The 14,881-nt window shown below is 38.2% G+C and overlaps 1 protein-coding gene across 5 annotated transcripts in view; it reads left to right on the top strand.

Annotated features, from left to right (window-relative positions):
- gria2b (glutamate receptor, ionotropic, AMPA 2b) overlaps window positions 1-14,881 on the top strand; it is a 53,489-nt gene that overhangs the window by 32,385 nt on the left and 6,223 nt on the right. For all 5 annotated transcript variants that reach the window (XM_044205662.1, XM_044205659.1, XM_044205658.1 and 2 more), the window contains exons 4-13: window positions 3,834-4,030; window positions 6,370-6,423; window positions 6,535-6,693; window positions 8,494-8,661; window positions 10,922-11,026; window positions 11,225-11,332; window positions 11,786-11,992; window positions 12,234-12,601; window positions 13,950-14,148; window positions 14,431-14,678. In XM_044205662.1, the coding sequence (XP_044061597.1) occupies window positions 3,834-4,030; window positions 6,370-6,423; window positions 6,535-6,693; window positions 8,494-8,661; window positions 10,922-11,026; window positions 11,225-11,332; window positions 11,786-11,992; window positions 12,234-12,601; window positions 13,950-14,148; window positions 14,431-14,678 (1,813 nt within the window). The remainder of the gene's footprint in view (window positions 1-3,833; window positions 4,031-6,369; window positions 6,424-6,534; window positions 6,694-8,493; window positions 8,662-10,921; window positions 11,027-11,224; window positions 11,333-11,785; window positions 11,993-12,233; window positions 12,602-13,949; window positions 14,149-14,430; window positions 14,679-14,881) is intronic.

Genomic DNA, 14,881 nt, shown 5'->3' with positions numbered 1-14,881 from the left:
TTCTCATTTTTCTTGCTTTTATTAACACTGTATGTATCCATTTACATGACTATTTTATTTATTTTGTTTCGCTATGTTTCTCTAGCACTGCCGGTAATCAAGAAATTCTGCTCTCATAATCAGAGCCCATTACCACTTAACAATAGAGTTAAGTGGTGCTTCAATTGGTATTATTAATTGGTAAGAAATAATATTCTCACTTGGAAAAATGAAGTTACCCCAGCATCGCAGTTGTGATTACCTCTGTGCTTTATCAAATTGTTGAATAACAAAATCCTACTTTGCACACTAGTTCATGTCTCCTTATTCTCCCCCTTGACCTTTTAAATCCAAGGCAATTTAGGGGTAAATGCAAGGTCACATAACATGTTTGCTCTCCAGTGCAGTGGTAGCGCCATGCCTGTTTGAATGGATGGCATAATGTTGGCTGCAAACCAAGACATAACATATGTCTCATTCTAAACAGAAGTGATAATAAGCCATTCTTATCCGAGTATGTGCATCATACAGCAATCTGTGAACTGCAGAGTAAATTACTGGAGCCAAGTCTCTGCTTGAGTTCTGGATTTAGAGCAGCAACAAAGGTTTTTATTATACGGTTATCACAAGGTTCATTGTACAGATACATAGATAATATCTAGAGTAGACTGATGTGCAGCAGATTGGAGAAAGAAAGCCAAATCATTAGAATTGTTTAAACAGTGGTGTACTGACCTTATGAAAAGTTTGTGGATATTAACTCAGTGGTAAAGACACCTATGAAACTAGATATTAAACTGATAATACACATTCAGTCCACTGCAGTCTATTTTCATTTTCAATACCATGGGCAGTAATGCATTACTGATTAATGTCATACAGTGTGATTACAATGTGATTACTTCTTTCAGTGAGTAATCTCATTCATTACTTCAACATTTGTAGGTTGACTTGTTTGCAATCTTGTGTGTGTTTTCTTAGCTGGCAAGCTAGCCACTGGTAAAACTACATTCAGGAATGACCAGGATTACGTTCAGAGTTAGAGGCTGTGTAAACCCAGAAGCTTCACTGAGAGGAAAGGACTTCTGGAGGGCTGTGCAGGTGCTGGGGCAAAGCTAACGTTAGCTCGTGATGGTGTGTGAATCCCTCCAAATCGCTGCCTGCTTGTTAAACCACAATGCCTCATAGTCTATTTCTATATATGTTAAAGTAATGGAACAGTGTATCTAATTACTTTTGCCAATGAGTAATCAATAAAGTAATTACTTTTTCAGTGAGTAATAAGAAACAAGTGATTGATTACACTTTTCAAGTAACTTGCCGAACACTGAAGGCCTCTTACCACAGGTAAAATGACAAACTGTTAAAATCTTCATCTATTTTTTTAAAGTTTGCTTGTGGCTATTTTCACTCCTGGTTAGGTCTATTTCACCAGTGAGATTTAACTGAAGAAAAAGTGTTGCTACGGTTACCGTGTGTATATATATGTACATAGTAGCTTAATGTTTGTCTACCTGTTGAGCTTGTTGTCCTTGTTTTTAGCCATAGCTATGTCTATTTCTGTGTATGTACATATAGAGCAACGAAAAACCAGAGTCAAATTCCTTGTATGTGTAAACATACCTGGCCAATAAAGCTGATTCTAATTCTGATATTTTAAACTGCACAATGTGAGTAGATTATGTCTTGGCCATCTGGTAGTGGCAAATAAAAATATATGTTTATTCATATATCTTTTTCAACCTTGGAGTAAACATTACTCTCTTCCTGATGCGTATGAGAAGCTGTAGCTTCGTAACAGCTAAAATGAGTAGCCTTCCAGATGAGTATTAATTTAGAACAGCGATGAGGCTGCTATATCAGAGCCTTCTCTGAAAATAATGCAAATACCATTCAAAATGTGAGAAAATGTAAAAAATCACCCAGTGTAATAAGACATTTACAATGATGTTTTGATATACTGACAACCTATAGAGCCACATTATACACTGACATGCATGATGCAAGGACACTAATCATGTAAAATTAAAATGTAACCTTAAACACTATTAATGCAGAATTAACATTTACTCTAACATTTTTGTCCTTGCTTTATCCTCACTGTAAATCAGTCTAAATTCGAATTATCTCATTTAATAAGCATTGATTAAACAGTCAAATTTAACCACACCATAATGACCGTACTGTAATTATGATGTATAGTTCATTCAAATAAAACTGCAAGCCTCCTTTTTCCTCCCCACTATCATAAAACCACCACCGTGTCGTATGAAATTGATTACATCTGTAATTTACCTCGCTGTAGCAAGGCGGAATGAAACACTCGACCCTTTGATCAAACCACTCTCCAACTGCCTGCTGCAAACCAGGGATCAATATCAGCAGACATTCAGCTGTGGAACTAGACAGAGAGGGTGATAGGAATATAATTTCAAATGGAGACTGCTTTGCCTTTAACAGACTGCACTTCAGATTGATGGACAGGTGCTACATGTAATTGAATTACTCAGATATGGCAGCATGTCTCTTTTCTTCATTGTATCATTTTGTTTTACTGGTTTTGGGGTGAAGAATAAAACAGGTGAGTGCATAGGACAGTATTGATGTAAAGAATATTTTATTATAACTCACCCACTTCTACAAAGAACAGGGGTAAGTTGCATCCACCCTGGCTGAGTGCTTCAACTGAACACATAGAGTTATTTTCACAGGGGGGAATGGTTGTCTACACCTTCCCTAAAGGCCAAGAGAAGGGTGAGGAAAGGGAATTGACATTGACTAAACTGAGCATGACAGTTCATTCTTGAACTTGGAAACAACAGTTGTCAAAACAATCTCCATTCAAAGTCTGTTTACTTGCTTGTTCTGGAGCTTTTGACCGTATCATACACTCTTCATCAGCAGATGAGGTTTGCTCAGTTGTCATGGAACTGTAGATGTTCAAACTTCCCATTATTCTGAGCAATTTTAGGACTTCTCCTCCATTTTGGCTCAAACACTGAGCTTGACAGTTCAACATGAACATCTACAGTTCCATGGCAACTGAGCAAACTCCATCTGCAGATGAAGGCTGTGCGATACAGTGAAAAGCCTTAGAACAAGCAAGTAAGTGGACCTTGAGTAGAGATTGTTTTGTCAACAACTAAAATGTTTCGAAAATTGAGAGGAAAAACACAAAAAACTTCTGTTCAAAAACGCAGTCATAAATCAGGAATATAAAACTTTTGGTGTTGATGCAGTCAAGTGTATTGTTAGACCCACTTTCCTCCCACATGTTCGTCAGGTTCATGCCAGAACACCCGTGACTCATCTTGATGAGCTCTTTACATAAGGCATTGAGTCTCTGCAAAACCTCCACATAGTTTGACTAAGCAGACAGTGAATGCAACCAATCTGCAATAAAAGAACTATGTTCACCCATGGTTTTGAATAAGTCTTGTCTGCCACATAATTTGTTTTGAGTTTATTTACATATTTTTTTCTGCTTCTCCTATTGCTGTCTTTGCTTTGTTGCCATGACTTCCCTTCTTTGTGGCTACATCTAATGTTTGTATGTGGCTGTGCCCATATAATAAGCCCACACAAAATGTATTACAACCCTTATTTGAAAGCTAGTTTCGGGGAAATCGGGATTTCAATGCATAGCTTGAGCAGAAAGGGCAACAAAGAGACACAGATACTGTGCAGACATACAATGCATGATACAGTATCTTCTTTATCCCTACCTTCCCAAGGTAGTAAAATGTTTTTGGACCCATTTTCTCCAAGTCTCCAGTATCAAAGGATATTATGGGTAAATCAGTCAGACAGAGAGTATGAATATTGCTGTAATTCCACTTTATTTCCATCCTCAGGCCTGACGACGCTGCAGGTTGTTCTTGACACAGCAGCAGAGAGGAAGTGGCAGGTGACAGCCATCAACGTGGGGAACCTGAAAGACGAGAGGAAGGATGAGGCCTACCGCTCCCTGTTCCAAGATCTGGAGAACAAAAAAGAGAGGAGGGTGATCCTGGACTGTGAACAGGACAAAGTCAAAGACATTATGGATCAGGTAGAGTGTAGAGTTTATTTTTATCATTCTAGTCATTTTGAGCCACTAATAGAGCAGGACATACTGTATGCTGTAGTGTCACATTGGGTAATGTTGATATAGTTTGTGAGGCCAGTATAGAAAATTGTATTAGCTTTGCTTTGTATTAGCCTATATAGATACCTTGATAGATATCAAAATTTTGATTCTGAGTCCATTTTTACAGTAATATCTCAAATTTAAACACCACTATACCACAACAAAGAAGTGTTATCCTGAAATGATTTGGACAGCTTTGTTGCAATGCAGGGGTTTTGGTGTTGTTGTGCTGTCTTTCTTTGATCTGACAGTAAGTGATATAGTTTTTCCTTTCACTGCTGACACCAGACTGAAGCAGGTTAGGTGAACTGGGATTCAGGTAAAGGAATACTGGATGCTGCTGCCATGTTTTCAACTGTTGAAACAAATATTGCACTGACAGCGGCAGTCTGCTGTCAGAAGTCAGAATGCTTGGGGTTGGTCAGGTCCAGTATGTCTTCTTTTAACTTCTCCATTTCAAATTTATGTGGCTTCTGGATTTGGTTTTGAAATGGAATTCAAGATAGCGGTAAACACAAATAATAGATCACATGCTGCCTGTTGTCTGCTTCTATCTACTTACGATCATGACAGCTTGCCCCTGTTTGCTACACACATTAGTATTTTTTTTTTGAAGGAATGGTTTTGGTTCTATAGATTTTTAGTACTTACACTGCTGATAACATAGGCCCCTGGTTGAGTTGTTGCTACTGAGTGGTGCCTGAATATATTTAGCTGATATTGGTTTCCCTTTTCCGAAGCTGTTGGATTGCAAATGATTACATAGAATATTTTTGTGAAAATATTTGTTTAGAGAATAGTGGAGAAGAGTCATAAAGTCAGTGAACAGACTCATTAACAGCACAGCAGAATCTACCTAAGGTTTGCTAACATTAGCCACCATAGGCAAAAACCCTGTTTGTATTGACCTGAGCATGGGTGAATTTTATTGCTTATGAATTGAACACATTAAACAACATTTACTTGTAAGATCAAGAATATGTTTTCCCATCTTTCAAAAGGTACATAGTCTCGCTTAAAGTAAATCACATCTCAGTCGAGCCAATAGACAAACCAAGACAAGATACTTTTACCAACTGCAGTCCATAAAACTGAACAGAAAATTAAGCTTGGTTTTACACAATTAAAGGATAGAATTGGTACACTCTTCTTTGTATTTGGTCATGATATTTAATTTGAAAACAGCCAGGAAGAAGGGAAAATAAGTATCTCATTATGTGAGAATAGCATCAGGAAGTGTAAATAACACAAGGAAATTATCAGAAGTATTTTTTATAAAAAGTAAGTGAATGCAGGAAATGCTAACAACCCTATTGTCCTTTAATTACTCCTCTAGTACAAAAGTGATATTCAGCCAAAATATGTTCATTTGATACAGCACTTAGAAAAACAACAGAAGAGAGGCACCATAACAATTACACTAATTGTTCATTCAGGCTGTAAACAAAACTGCAATTAAAGGCAAAACAGATGTACATAAACAGGTTATTTTACTCCACCTTTTACCCAAGAGAGAGGTTTATTGATTAGCATTTATAGCATGCCAACGTCTGTTTAACCAAAAGCTGAATGAAATGAATGCCTACAGCTTCTGTGCCTGTTTATCAGGGGAAAACAGAATCCGTTCAGGTGCAAGTTTCTTGCTTCATGTTAAAGACATTTACGTAGGAGATACAAGACATTTTTATTCAAATCTGCTTCAAGTAGCAGCCCTGACAAACGGAGGTGCCAGTCAAGAAGCAGGAATAGTTTCAGGTGTGTCATTTATGTGAGATAGTGAAATGGTACATAGCTGAGAGTTATTTTCTGTTTTTTTTCTGTTGCTTTACTGATAAGGGAAGTGGATTTTGGAATTGGATATCTCTGTCTAGCAGTATTTGTGACTGTGAACGCCACAGTTTTTTTAATTCAGCCATAAAGGACAGTCAGCCATGTTAGGGTTGATTGTGACAAATTCGAATGTCTGAATATGATGGTAGGTTTGTGTAGTTTGGATATAACTATTATTACATTTATGATTGTCTTATCTCTGGTTGTCACACTCTTGGTTTATTAAGGAATTACAATGAAAGTTTTCCAAAATAATAGTGACAATAAAAGTCATATGGTGAGTCATTTTAAAACTGTACTAACAAACTCAAAATTGTATAGAATAACTTGATTCAGAAACTTTTATTATGCTATCTTGTTTGAGACTTATTTCTTTGTTCCAGTGGGAGCTTATGTACTGTTTTATATTTGTGTGTCTCATAACCCTGTAGGTCATCACAATTGGCAGACATGTTAAAGGCTACCACTACATTATAGCCAATCTGGTAAGTTTACACAACTTATACATTTGTTTAAGGATTTTGTTATCACTTTATATGTTTCTAAAATCCCTCATATAGAGCGATAACATTTGGGTCTAAATGTTATGTTTTCAGGGTTTCATTGATGGGGACCTATCCAAAATCCAGTATGGCGGTGCCAATGTGTCAGGCTTTCAGATTGTTGATTTTGATGATGCTTTGGTGTCCAAGTTTGACCAGAGATGGGAAGCTCTAGAGGAAAAGGAGTATCCTGGTGCTGACAGTAAAATAAGGGTAAGTTTAAGCATGCATGTTCCTGAATTGCTGTAATGTCTTTGTAACCTTAAAGTAAATTATGCCGTCTCCATCTGCATCACCCAACTTTACACTAACACGTATACACTGTGTACATTATTGAACACATCTCTGAGTAAAGATTCTTATGCTCTGTTTCACAAACACACGTCTCCCATGAGCTGAGTACTAGCATTCTTTAAAGAAATTATATCATTTCATATGCATGCAATGTAAATTAAATCAGGATGTTGTGATATTGAATTGAGAAAATGATTTATTCTATTTACTACCTATACTAGCACGTTGATGTAACTAATATAATATCCGCTCTCTCAGAACTGAACTTGCCTCCCACTTGTCGTCTTACAACTCAGAGACACTGTAAACTATTCACATTTGAAATATCAGCCATCACCAAAAATATTCTCCCACCTTGTATCTGCAAAATCGTCAATGTTTAAGTTCATTTTATTGCCACACAGCCAGGCTGATGCAAGTGGTTCAAGTCTGGGTGAAAAATCACTGTGACATTTACGACATAGTGTAGCACAGAACATAAATACAACAGATAAAAAAATAAGACTACCAGCACCAGACACATACTATGCACTCTAATTAGGACAAGATGCCTAAATACCAGGGAGGATAATGAGCAGTAGGTGTGGTGTGTGCGTGCGTGTGATTTAGAACTTGAGAGGAGGATACCTCATTTTCAAATTGGCTCATGTTGGTCATCCTCATTTGTTTGATAGGTGAATTTAAGGTTAGAACTTTGAGTTAAAACCTCTTTTGTCACCTAACTAGCTCTAAAAAGTTGATGAGGCGATGTTGTGCTCGAGATCCATTGTTTGACTTGAGGCACAGACTTGACACTTCCAATGTTACCTCAAACCATCGTAGAATAATATTTAGATGCATGGATGCTGTTGAGTCAAGTCACAAAGTAATCTGCAGTCGAGCAAAGCATTTCATTCCTGTTAATTGAGACCCCACAGATTTGCCCTTTTTGCCCAAATGGAATTTAGTTTTTGGGAAATCTGTCCACCCTTAACAAGTGACAAAAAGAAACTTTGGAGAAAAATAACTGGAAAAAAATGTCCTGGAATGTCTCACCAATGTTATATCTTTTGCTTTTCATCTCTCTGGTGTCCTTTGGTATAAAGCAATCTTTGACCCGCTGTGCTGGTAAACATAGGCGTGCTGCCCTGTCTGCAGTTTACTGACATCACCGTTTGTGAATTCTTGGTCTTAAAGTTAAAATATTTACCTCTGTCACTGCTATTTATGAGCAAAAACATGTAAAGTTACATCTTTAAATGATAAGACTAAGAATAATACATTGCATAAATCCATTTCTTAATACTTTACGACTTCCCACTCTGTGGCTCTCAGGCCCAAGCCCATTCATTCCTGCTGAAAAGGGTCACATAGTTTCATTTTCTTAAAAGTGCTGCATTGTTGGGGGCTGTTCAACTATTGGGGACTATTTTGGAGCTATTTTTGGAGATTTTGTGAGTATTTATGGTAGCAGGACACATTTGGGACCAACTCAAAATAAACTACAGCACACATGTTTATCATCGTGAAGGAAAATGTCACCCAGTGCAACGGAGAGACTCATTGATGTGTTTTAACAGTTTTTGGACAACAACGAAAGTCTATTGCACAGGAATAAGCTATACAATATAAGGGTTGAGTGAGGATTAACATCATGGTTAGGGGTTAGCAGTAGGCTGAGGGATCACTGCATCCCTGACAACCCTATTCCCAACATCTTTTCCCATTGTCTTCCCCTAGTACACATCAGCGTTGACCTACGATGCCGTGCAGGTGATGACGGAGGCCTTTCGCTACCTGCACAAACAGCGCATCGACTTCACCAGGAGAGCCAACAATGGTGACTGCCTGGCCAATCCTGCTGTTCCCTGGGCTCAGGGAGTGGAGATCGAGCGAGCACTGAAACAGGTAACACATTGCACATACACACATCCTTTTGTTGGTGAAGACTTGTTGCCGTGGTAACAGCAGATCTCCCTCAGGAAATGCACAAACGCCCACAAAGTCAGAAAGTACTTCTCAGAGATTGATTAAAGGCTGATGTTTTCAACATGCATGTGGACGCACACTGATATACTGACAGCTATTCTTCAGAAGAGCAACAAAGGTCTACCCACAGACTGTCCTCTGAGCTTTGATGCAAGGCAAGATTAGCTTCACTCCTGCTGAGAAATGAAGCTTGACAGCTAAAGTCTTTCTTTGAGGTTTTTCAGGTTGTAGCTATAGGTTCTGAACTAGAAATACAAGTAACATTGACGTGATTCTGCCTGATAAGTAAGTGATAAAAGATCTCAATAGAATCTCTGGACATTAGGTATTCATATTCAAAAAACATTTACTTTATCTGAAATTACACCTTGTGTACTACCGTCAGTATCTGAGGAGATAATCTCAAAGTCAAAGTACCTGTCAAATATGTGAAACATATATTATGAAGAAAAATACCTATGGTGTTGCACCAAGGGTTCAGGGTCATCATCTTGGATTTCCATAGGAGCAATCAACCAACTCAAAGGTTTTTAAAGTCCCTTAACTCTTCGTATTGGCCATGAGGCACAGTGGAAATGGATGTCAACAACCTTGACAACTGTATCCAGGGTGAGATTTTTGTGATGATTGAAGTTCCTGTGCATCTCCAGAATTGATCAGTACTTAGCTTTGATGCCATCACCTGGTACTCAGGAAGTCTGGATATGCATATACAAGATGAGGATTAGCTGCCAAGATGAGGACAAGACAAGTCACTGGGTTGGGATCAAACATGTCACACGATAAGCCCATATTTTATTAGAAATGAAATCCATTGAACATGTTTGTAAGTAAGTAAGTTTATTTGTACAGCACCTTTCAAGAGTAGACGTCACAAAGTGCTTCACAATAAAAGACAAAAAAGCAAATAAAAGAGAGCAACAGACATGAAATGCAGACATCAAGCTAAAACACAAGGCAAAACAAAACGAAACAAAAACAAACCCAAGTCTAAACAAATGGGTCTTGAGCTGCTGTTAAAAGGTGTTCACAGTGTCAGCAGATAAGTCCAATGGGAGAGCGTCCCAAAGTTTAGGAGCTACAACCTCAAACGACAGTCTCCTTCTGTCTTGAGCCTGGAGCGAGGAACAACCAACAACCCTAAACGTGATCACAAGAATCTTGAACTGGATTCTGAATTTGATGGGCAGCCAATGTAAAGAAATCAAAACAGGTGTTACATGAGACCTTTTAGAGGACTTCGTCAGAAACTTAGCAGCAGCATTTTGGACCTCTTGTAAACAGTCCGGGAATGTCTTGCTAAAGTAGGTGAAAAGGGAATTGCAGTAGTCAAGATGGGACTAAGGCCTCAAGAATACACCCAATGTGTTTTGATTAGAAACACTGCATTTAAATATAACTGTGTTTACAAGAAAACTCCACAGGGTACCTTTAAGCCTCCTTCTGCTCCTCCCTGCCTTGGCCCTTTTGATATTTAATAAGTTGGCTGCCAATAAGAGAAGAGATGGAGAATATTTCTCAAATGTCTCAACACAAGCTGTGTCTATGCTGCTATCTCCTCTCCAGTTTGGACACTGATAGTTTCCTTATGTCTTTCCGCTGCTTTGTAGCTCTGCATGAAACCCCATTGGAAGTCATTTAGGATCATGGCAGTAACTTTGTAGAAGAGAGAATAACAGGACACCCATCTCCACTGTGCCTCACAGCCAATAGGTTATAAAGTTCAGAGACTTCTCTCAAGCTTAAATGGACAAGTCATAGTGGCAGAGATACAGATTAAAGGGAAAATATTCATCCTGTTGGTTGATTGCTCTTATGGAAATCAAAGATGATGACCTCCTGGAATACTGTATGTTAAAAATACTATCATACCAACTATACAATTTCACTGACTGGCAGGGTCGTCATTGTAGCTGGAATGTATTCACTATTGAATGACCTAGAATTAGTGACAGTTTAAGATTACGGAACATTTTTTTTTAGGTCTTGAAATTGTGCAAATTGTCCCCTTCCACATTAACTCATATTCAACTACCTGTTCAGTCAGAATGCAGTATGATGAGTTATACAAAACATATCAAAAAGCTGTTTTCATGTGACAGAGCAGTCTTAGTGTGCATGCTGTGAAAGCCAATTTGAGGATGTCATGTTGTAACAGCTTGATGTTTCTGTCTTGAAGGTGCGTGTGGAAGGCCTGACAGGAAACATTCAATTTGATCAACATGGCAAGCGAGTCAACTATTCAGTGAATATCATGGAATTAAAGACTAACGGTCCCGTAAAGGTAAGCATCTGGGTGGTCCTCTTCTCTGGAAATGAAGTTAAATATGTATGTAATCCAACACAACAGGTTGGTTTTTTTTTTTATCTTGTGGATGGTTTAAATTTGAGGATCAGATTATTTAAAGCAGTAATCTTAGCACTCTAGATTAATCATACACATGTTGCTTTCATGGATATTACTGTTATTTCCTCCCGACAGATTGGATACTGGAATGAAGTTGACAAAATGGCTGTCACCAAATCTGATGTCTTTGCAAACGACACAACAGGAATGGAAAACAAAACAGTTATTGTCACCACCATCTTGGTAAATATTATAATATATGACTGCATAACTAAGTATAAACTGCTTTAATTGTCTTTCCAGTGTTTCCCCTCTGGTGTTAGCTCCTGGTCCAACATATGGTGCCACAATAATCATTTATATCTGTTTTTACAAAGAACTTTATTTGATTTTGACTGAATTTGGTTATATGATTGTGGTATTTTAATATCACATTTTCTATTAAGGAGAGGATAGTTTTTTTCTGTTGTAGCACACCACTTCTGTATGAATCATATCTTCAGATTAACAACCAGAATAATACCAGGCCACTAATTTCTTGCTACAAGGATGTGCTTTGTTTAAGACCAGTGCCCTCTTGTATTCATAATGACCTGTCACCCTGGTGTGAAACCCTTGTCTTTGAAGCTGCTTTTTACATTGTAATTCAAACCTCTGTCCTGAGCAGTGTTTTTTGTTTCTGTCTCTGTCCTTCAGGAAGCTCCATATGTAATGCTGAAAAAGAACGCTGACCTTTTTGTAGACAATGAGCGCTACGAGGGTTACTGTGTAGATCTGGCTGCGGAGATAGCAAAGCACTGCGGTTTCAAATATCAACTGAAAATAGTGGGGGATGGGAAATATGGAGCCAGAGATGCAGAGACCAAAATCTGGAACGGGATGGTTGGAGAGTTAGTGTATGGGGTAAGTTATCTTTAACAAGAGGTAACTTAAGTCCTTGATTAACACCACGTGCCACTTATTCTGGTTCTTTAATTTTTAAGGGGTATTCTATTGCAAACCTCAAGACAATGCTTGTTTTCCAGAATAGATTTGTAGCATTTTGGTAGTTAAGACATAAAATGAAATCCCATTTAATACATGTACATAAGTACATTTAATAACTTTTGTCCTGTTTTGTTTAATTTGTGCTTTGGTTTGAAAGAAAGCAGACATTGCAGTGGCTCCTCTGACCATCACTTTGGTACGAGAGGAGGTGATTGACTTCTCCAAACCCTTCATGTCTCTGGGAATCTCTATCATGATAAAGAAGCCTCAGAAATCCAAACCAGGTGTCTTCTCTTTCCTGGACCCACTGGCCTATGAGATCTGGATGTGCATCGTTTTTGCCTACATCGGTGTCAGCGTGGTGCTGTTCCTCGTCAGCCGCTTCAGTCCATATGAGTGGCACACTGAAGAGTACGAGGACGGGCAAATACAAACCAATGAGTCGACTAACGAGTTTGGCATATTCAACAGCCTGTGGTTTTCCCTTGGAGCTTTCATGCGCCAAGGCTGTGACATCTCACCTAGGTAGGTCAGAAAAATTAACCACTGCCATGTTTTTCTCAGTTTAATTAACCAAAAATAACTGGTGACTTCATGCATTTATAACTTGGAATGTAAATGTGCTTTATCACATTTCACAGTAGCTGCTTACAGAAATTATTTGCAACTTCGATTTTGCAATTACTCATTACTCAACACTATAATTTTTTTTCCAATATTTGACCATCCAGCCGTCTTGTTTTCTGGTCGGTATGGAGATTTACAACCTCATAGGACCGCTAGCAGGTCTATAAACATTGATTCTTGTTAGTATTCCAGGAAAAGTAATCAGAAATAAAAGGAATAGTAAAATAATTAGTACATTTTTCAACGTATGCAAGGTCGATGTTGGTAGGAGCAGTCGTGCTGTGCAGTGGCTGAAAGTGATACCATATCTCTAGATTTACTGTTTGTTCGTGCTTTCATTTTGTATATTCTTCATACGCATCCTTTAGATCCCTTTATTAGAGTGCTTACATTTTAAGGGAGTTCAGTAAATAGTTCTCCTTTATGAATTTAGTGTCAGATAAACTTTTGTATATATAGATTTAATAACTCATGAGAGCAGTCACTTGTGCTCGGCAGTCATGCTAGTATGGTTAGAGTCATGTATTCAACAGAGGTGAATCAACGTGTCTTCTACATCTCATCCTGATGATGTGAGGAGTGTCAGCATGACTCAAAATCAGGAGACAGTGTATATAATGTTAGTTCTTTTCTCCAACTGAAGCAAGGCTGTCTATCCTCTATTTATAATATTTGTTGAGCTTGTTTGTTTCTTGGAGGCATGTTATTAAACCCTAGACAGAACCTCAACATATTACTTTAAGAATAGATTTAGTATTATTGCACACTCAAGGGTGATTCATCGTCACAAGTCACTGTTCGCTATGATGATATCAGGAGTAGGAATATAGGAATAGAACAGTTTCTGTAGATTAATTTGTTGGTGCATTCTTTACGATTTTTGACAAAACTCAAGGAAAAGTCTTCGGCTTACCTAATGAAGTGTTCACTGAAGTGTGGCACAATTATAAGTCCAATCAAAATGACATTTGTTATTGATTGGGTCAAATGGGGGCTTGATTTGTGGGGGACATCATGTTTACTTTTAAACCCCTTTTTTGTTAAAATAATAGTAATAATCTTACATCCATAAACAGGTTTTTTGACAGTCTTCTGTAGTAATTCATGATGTACTACTCCACTTGCTTCTCCCTCAAGAAAAGTGTTTTAACATAGATGAATCTTCAGTGAAATGATGCCCACTCAACATGACCGTTGAATGATAAAAAGCACAAGTCAAATATTTCTTTATTTGTTTTTCCAACAGATCTCTGTCTGGGCGCATTGTTGGTGGTGTGTGGTGGTTCTTCACTTTAATCATCATCTCCTCCTACACTGCAAACCTGGCAGCTTTCCTGACTGTCGAGAGGATGGTCTCTCCCATTGAAAGTGCTGAGGACCTGGCTAAACAGACTGAGATAGCCTATGGGACTCTAGACTCTGGCTCCACTAAAGAGTTTTTCAGGGTAAGAGATCACCCTAATTCCAGTAGGTTGTGGCATTTTGTCCCAAAACATTGACTCGAGGCCAGAAATCTGCACCTGGCAAAGCAATCTTGAAGTGATATTCATGGAAGAAAAGAAAAACTACCAACCTCCTAGAAATATATATTATAATAGTGATTTTATGCTTTTAGGCAGTAAAAATCATATCGGCATCACCTACAATGTTTGGAGTAAGAAATAATGTGATATTAATGTGTATTAATAACAGGTGCCTCTTTCATTGTCTTTTTTTTTTCAAAACAGCGCTCAAAAATTGCCCTCTTTGACAAAATGTGGACATACATGCGCAGTGCAGAGCCCTCTGTGTTTGTGAAAACCACAGCTGAGGGGGTTCTAAGGGTCCGCAAGTCCAAGGGGAAGTACGCTTACCTGCTAGAGTCCACCATGAATGAGTACATCGAGCAGCGAAAACCCTGCGACACCATGAAGGTGGGAGGCAACCTGGACTCCAAAGGCTACGGGATCGCCACACCGAAAGGATCCTCATTAAGGTGGGTGGAATAGTATAACAATGTGTCCAATGTTGTTATAGTATCCCACCTACCCTGATGTAGCTTTGCTTATTTGTCTCTGGTTTGTATAAGGAGATGAGGTAACGCCCCTTCCCCTTCAAATTCTTTAAAAACCATTGCAATTTATTGTAAGTCGATAAATTGCAAAAAAAAAAAAAGTTTATTAATTTCTTAAATATTTG

Source organism: Siniperca chuatsi, linkage group LG8, assembly GCF_020085105.1.
Source record: "Siniperca chuatsi isolate FFG_IHB_CAS linkage group LG8, ASM2008510v1, whole genome shotgun sequence".
Taxonomy (NCBI): Eukaryota; Metazoa; Chordata; class Actinopteri; order Centrarchiformes; family Sinipercidae; genus Siniperca; species Siniperca chuatsi.
This window is presented reverse-complemented; position numbering and strand designations above follow the sequence as displayed.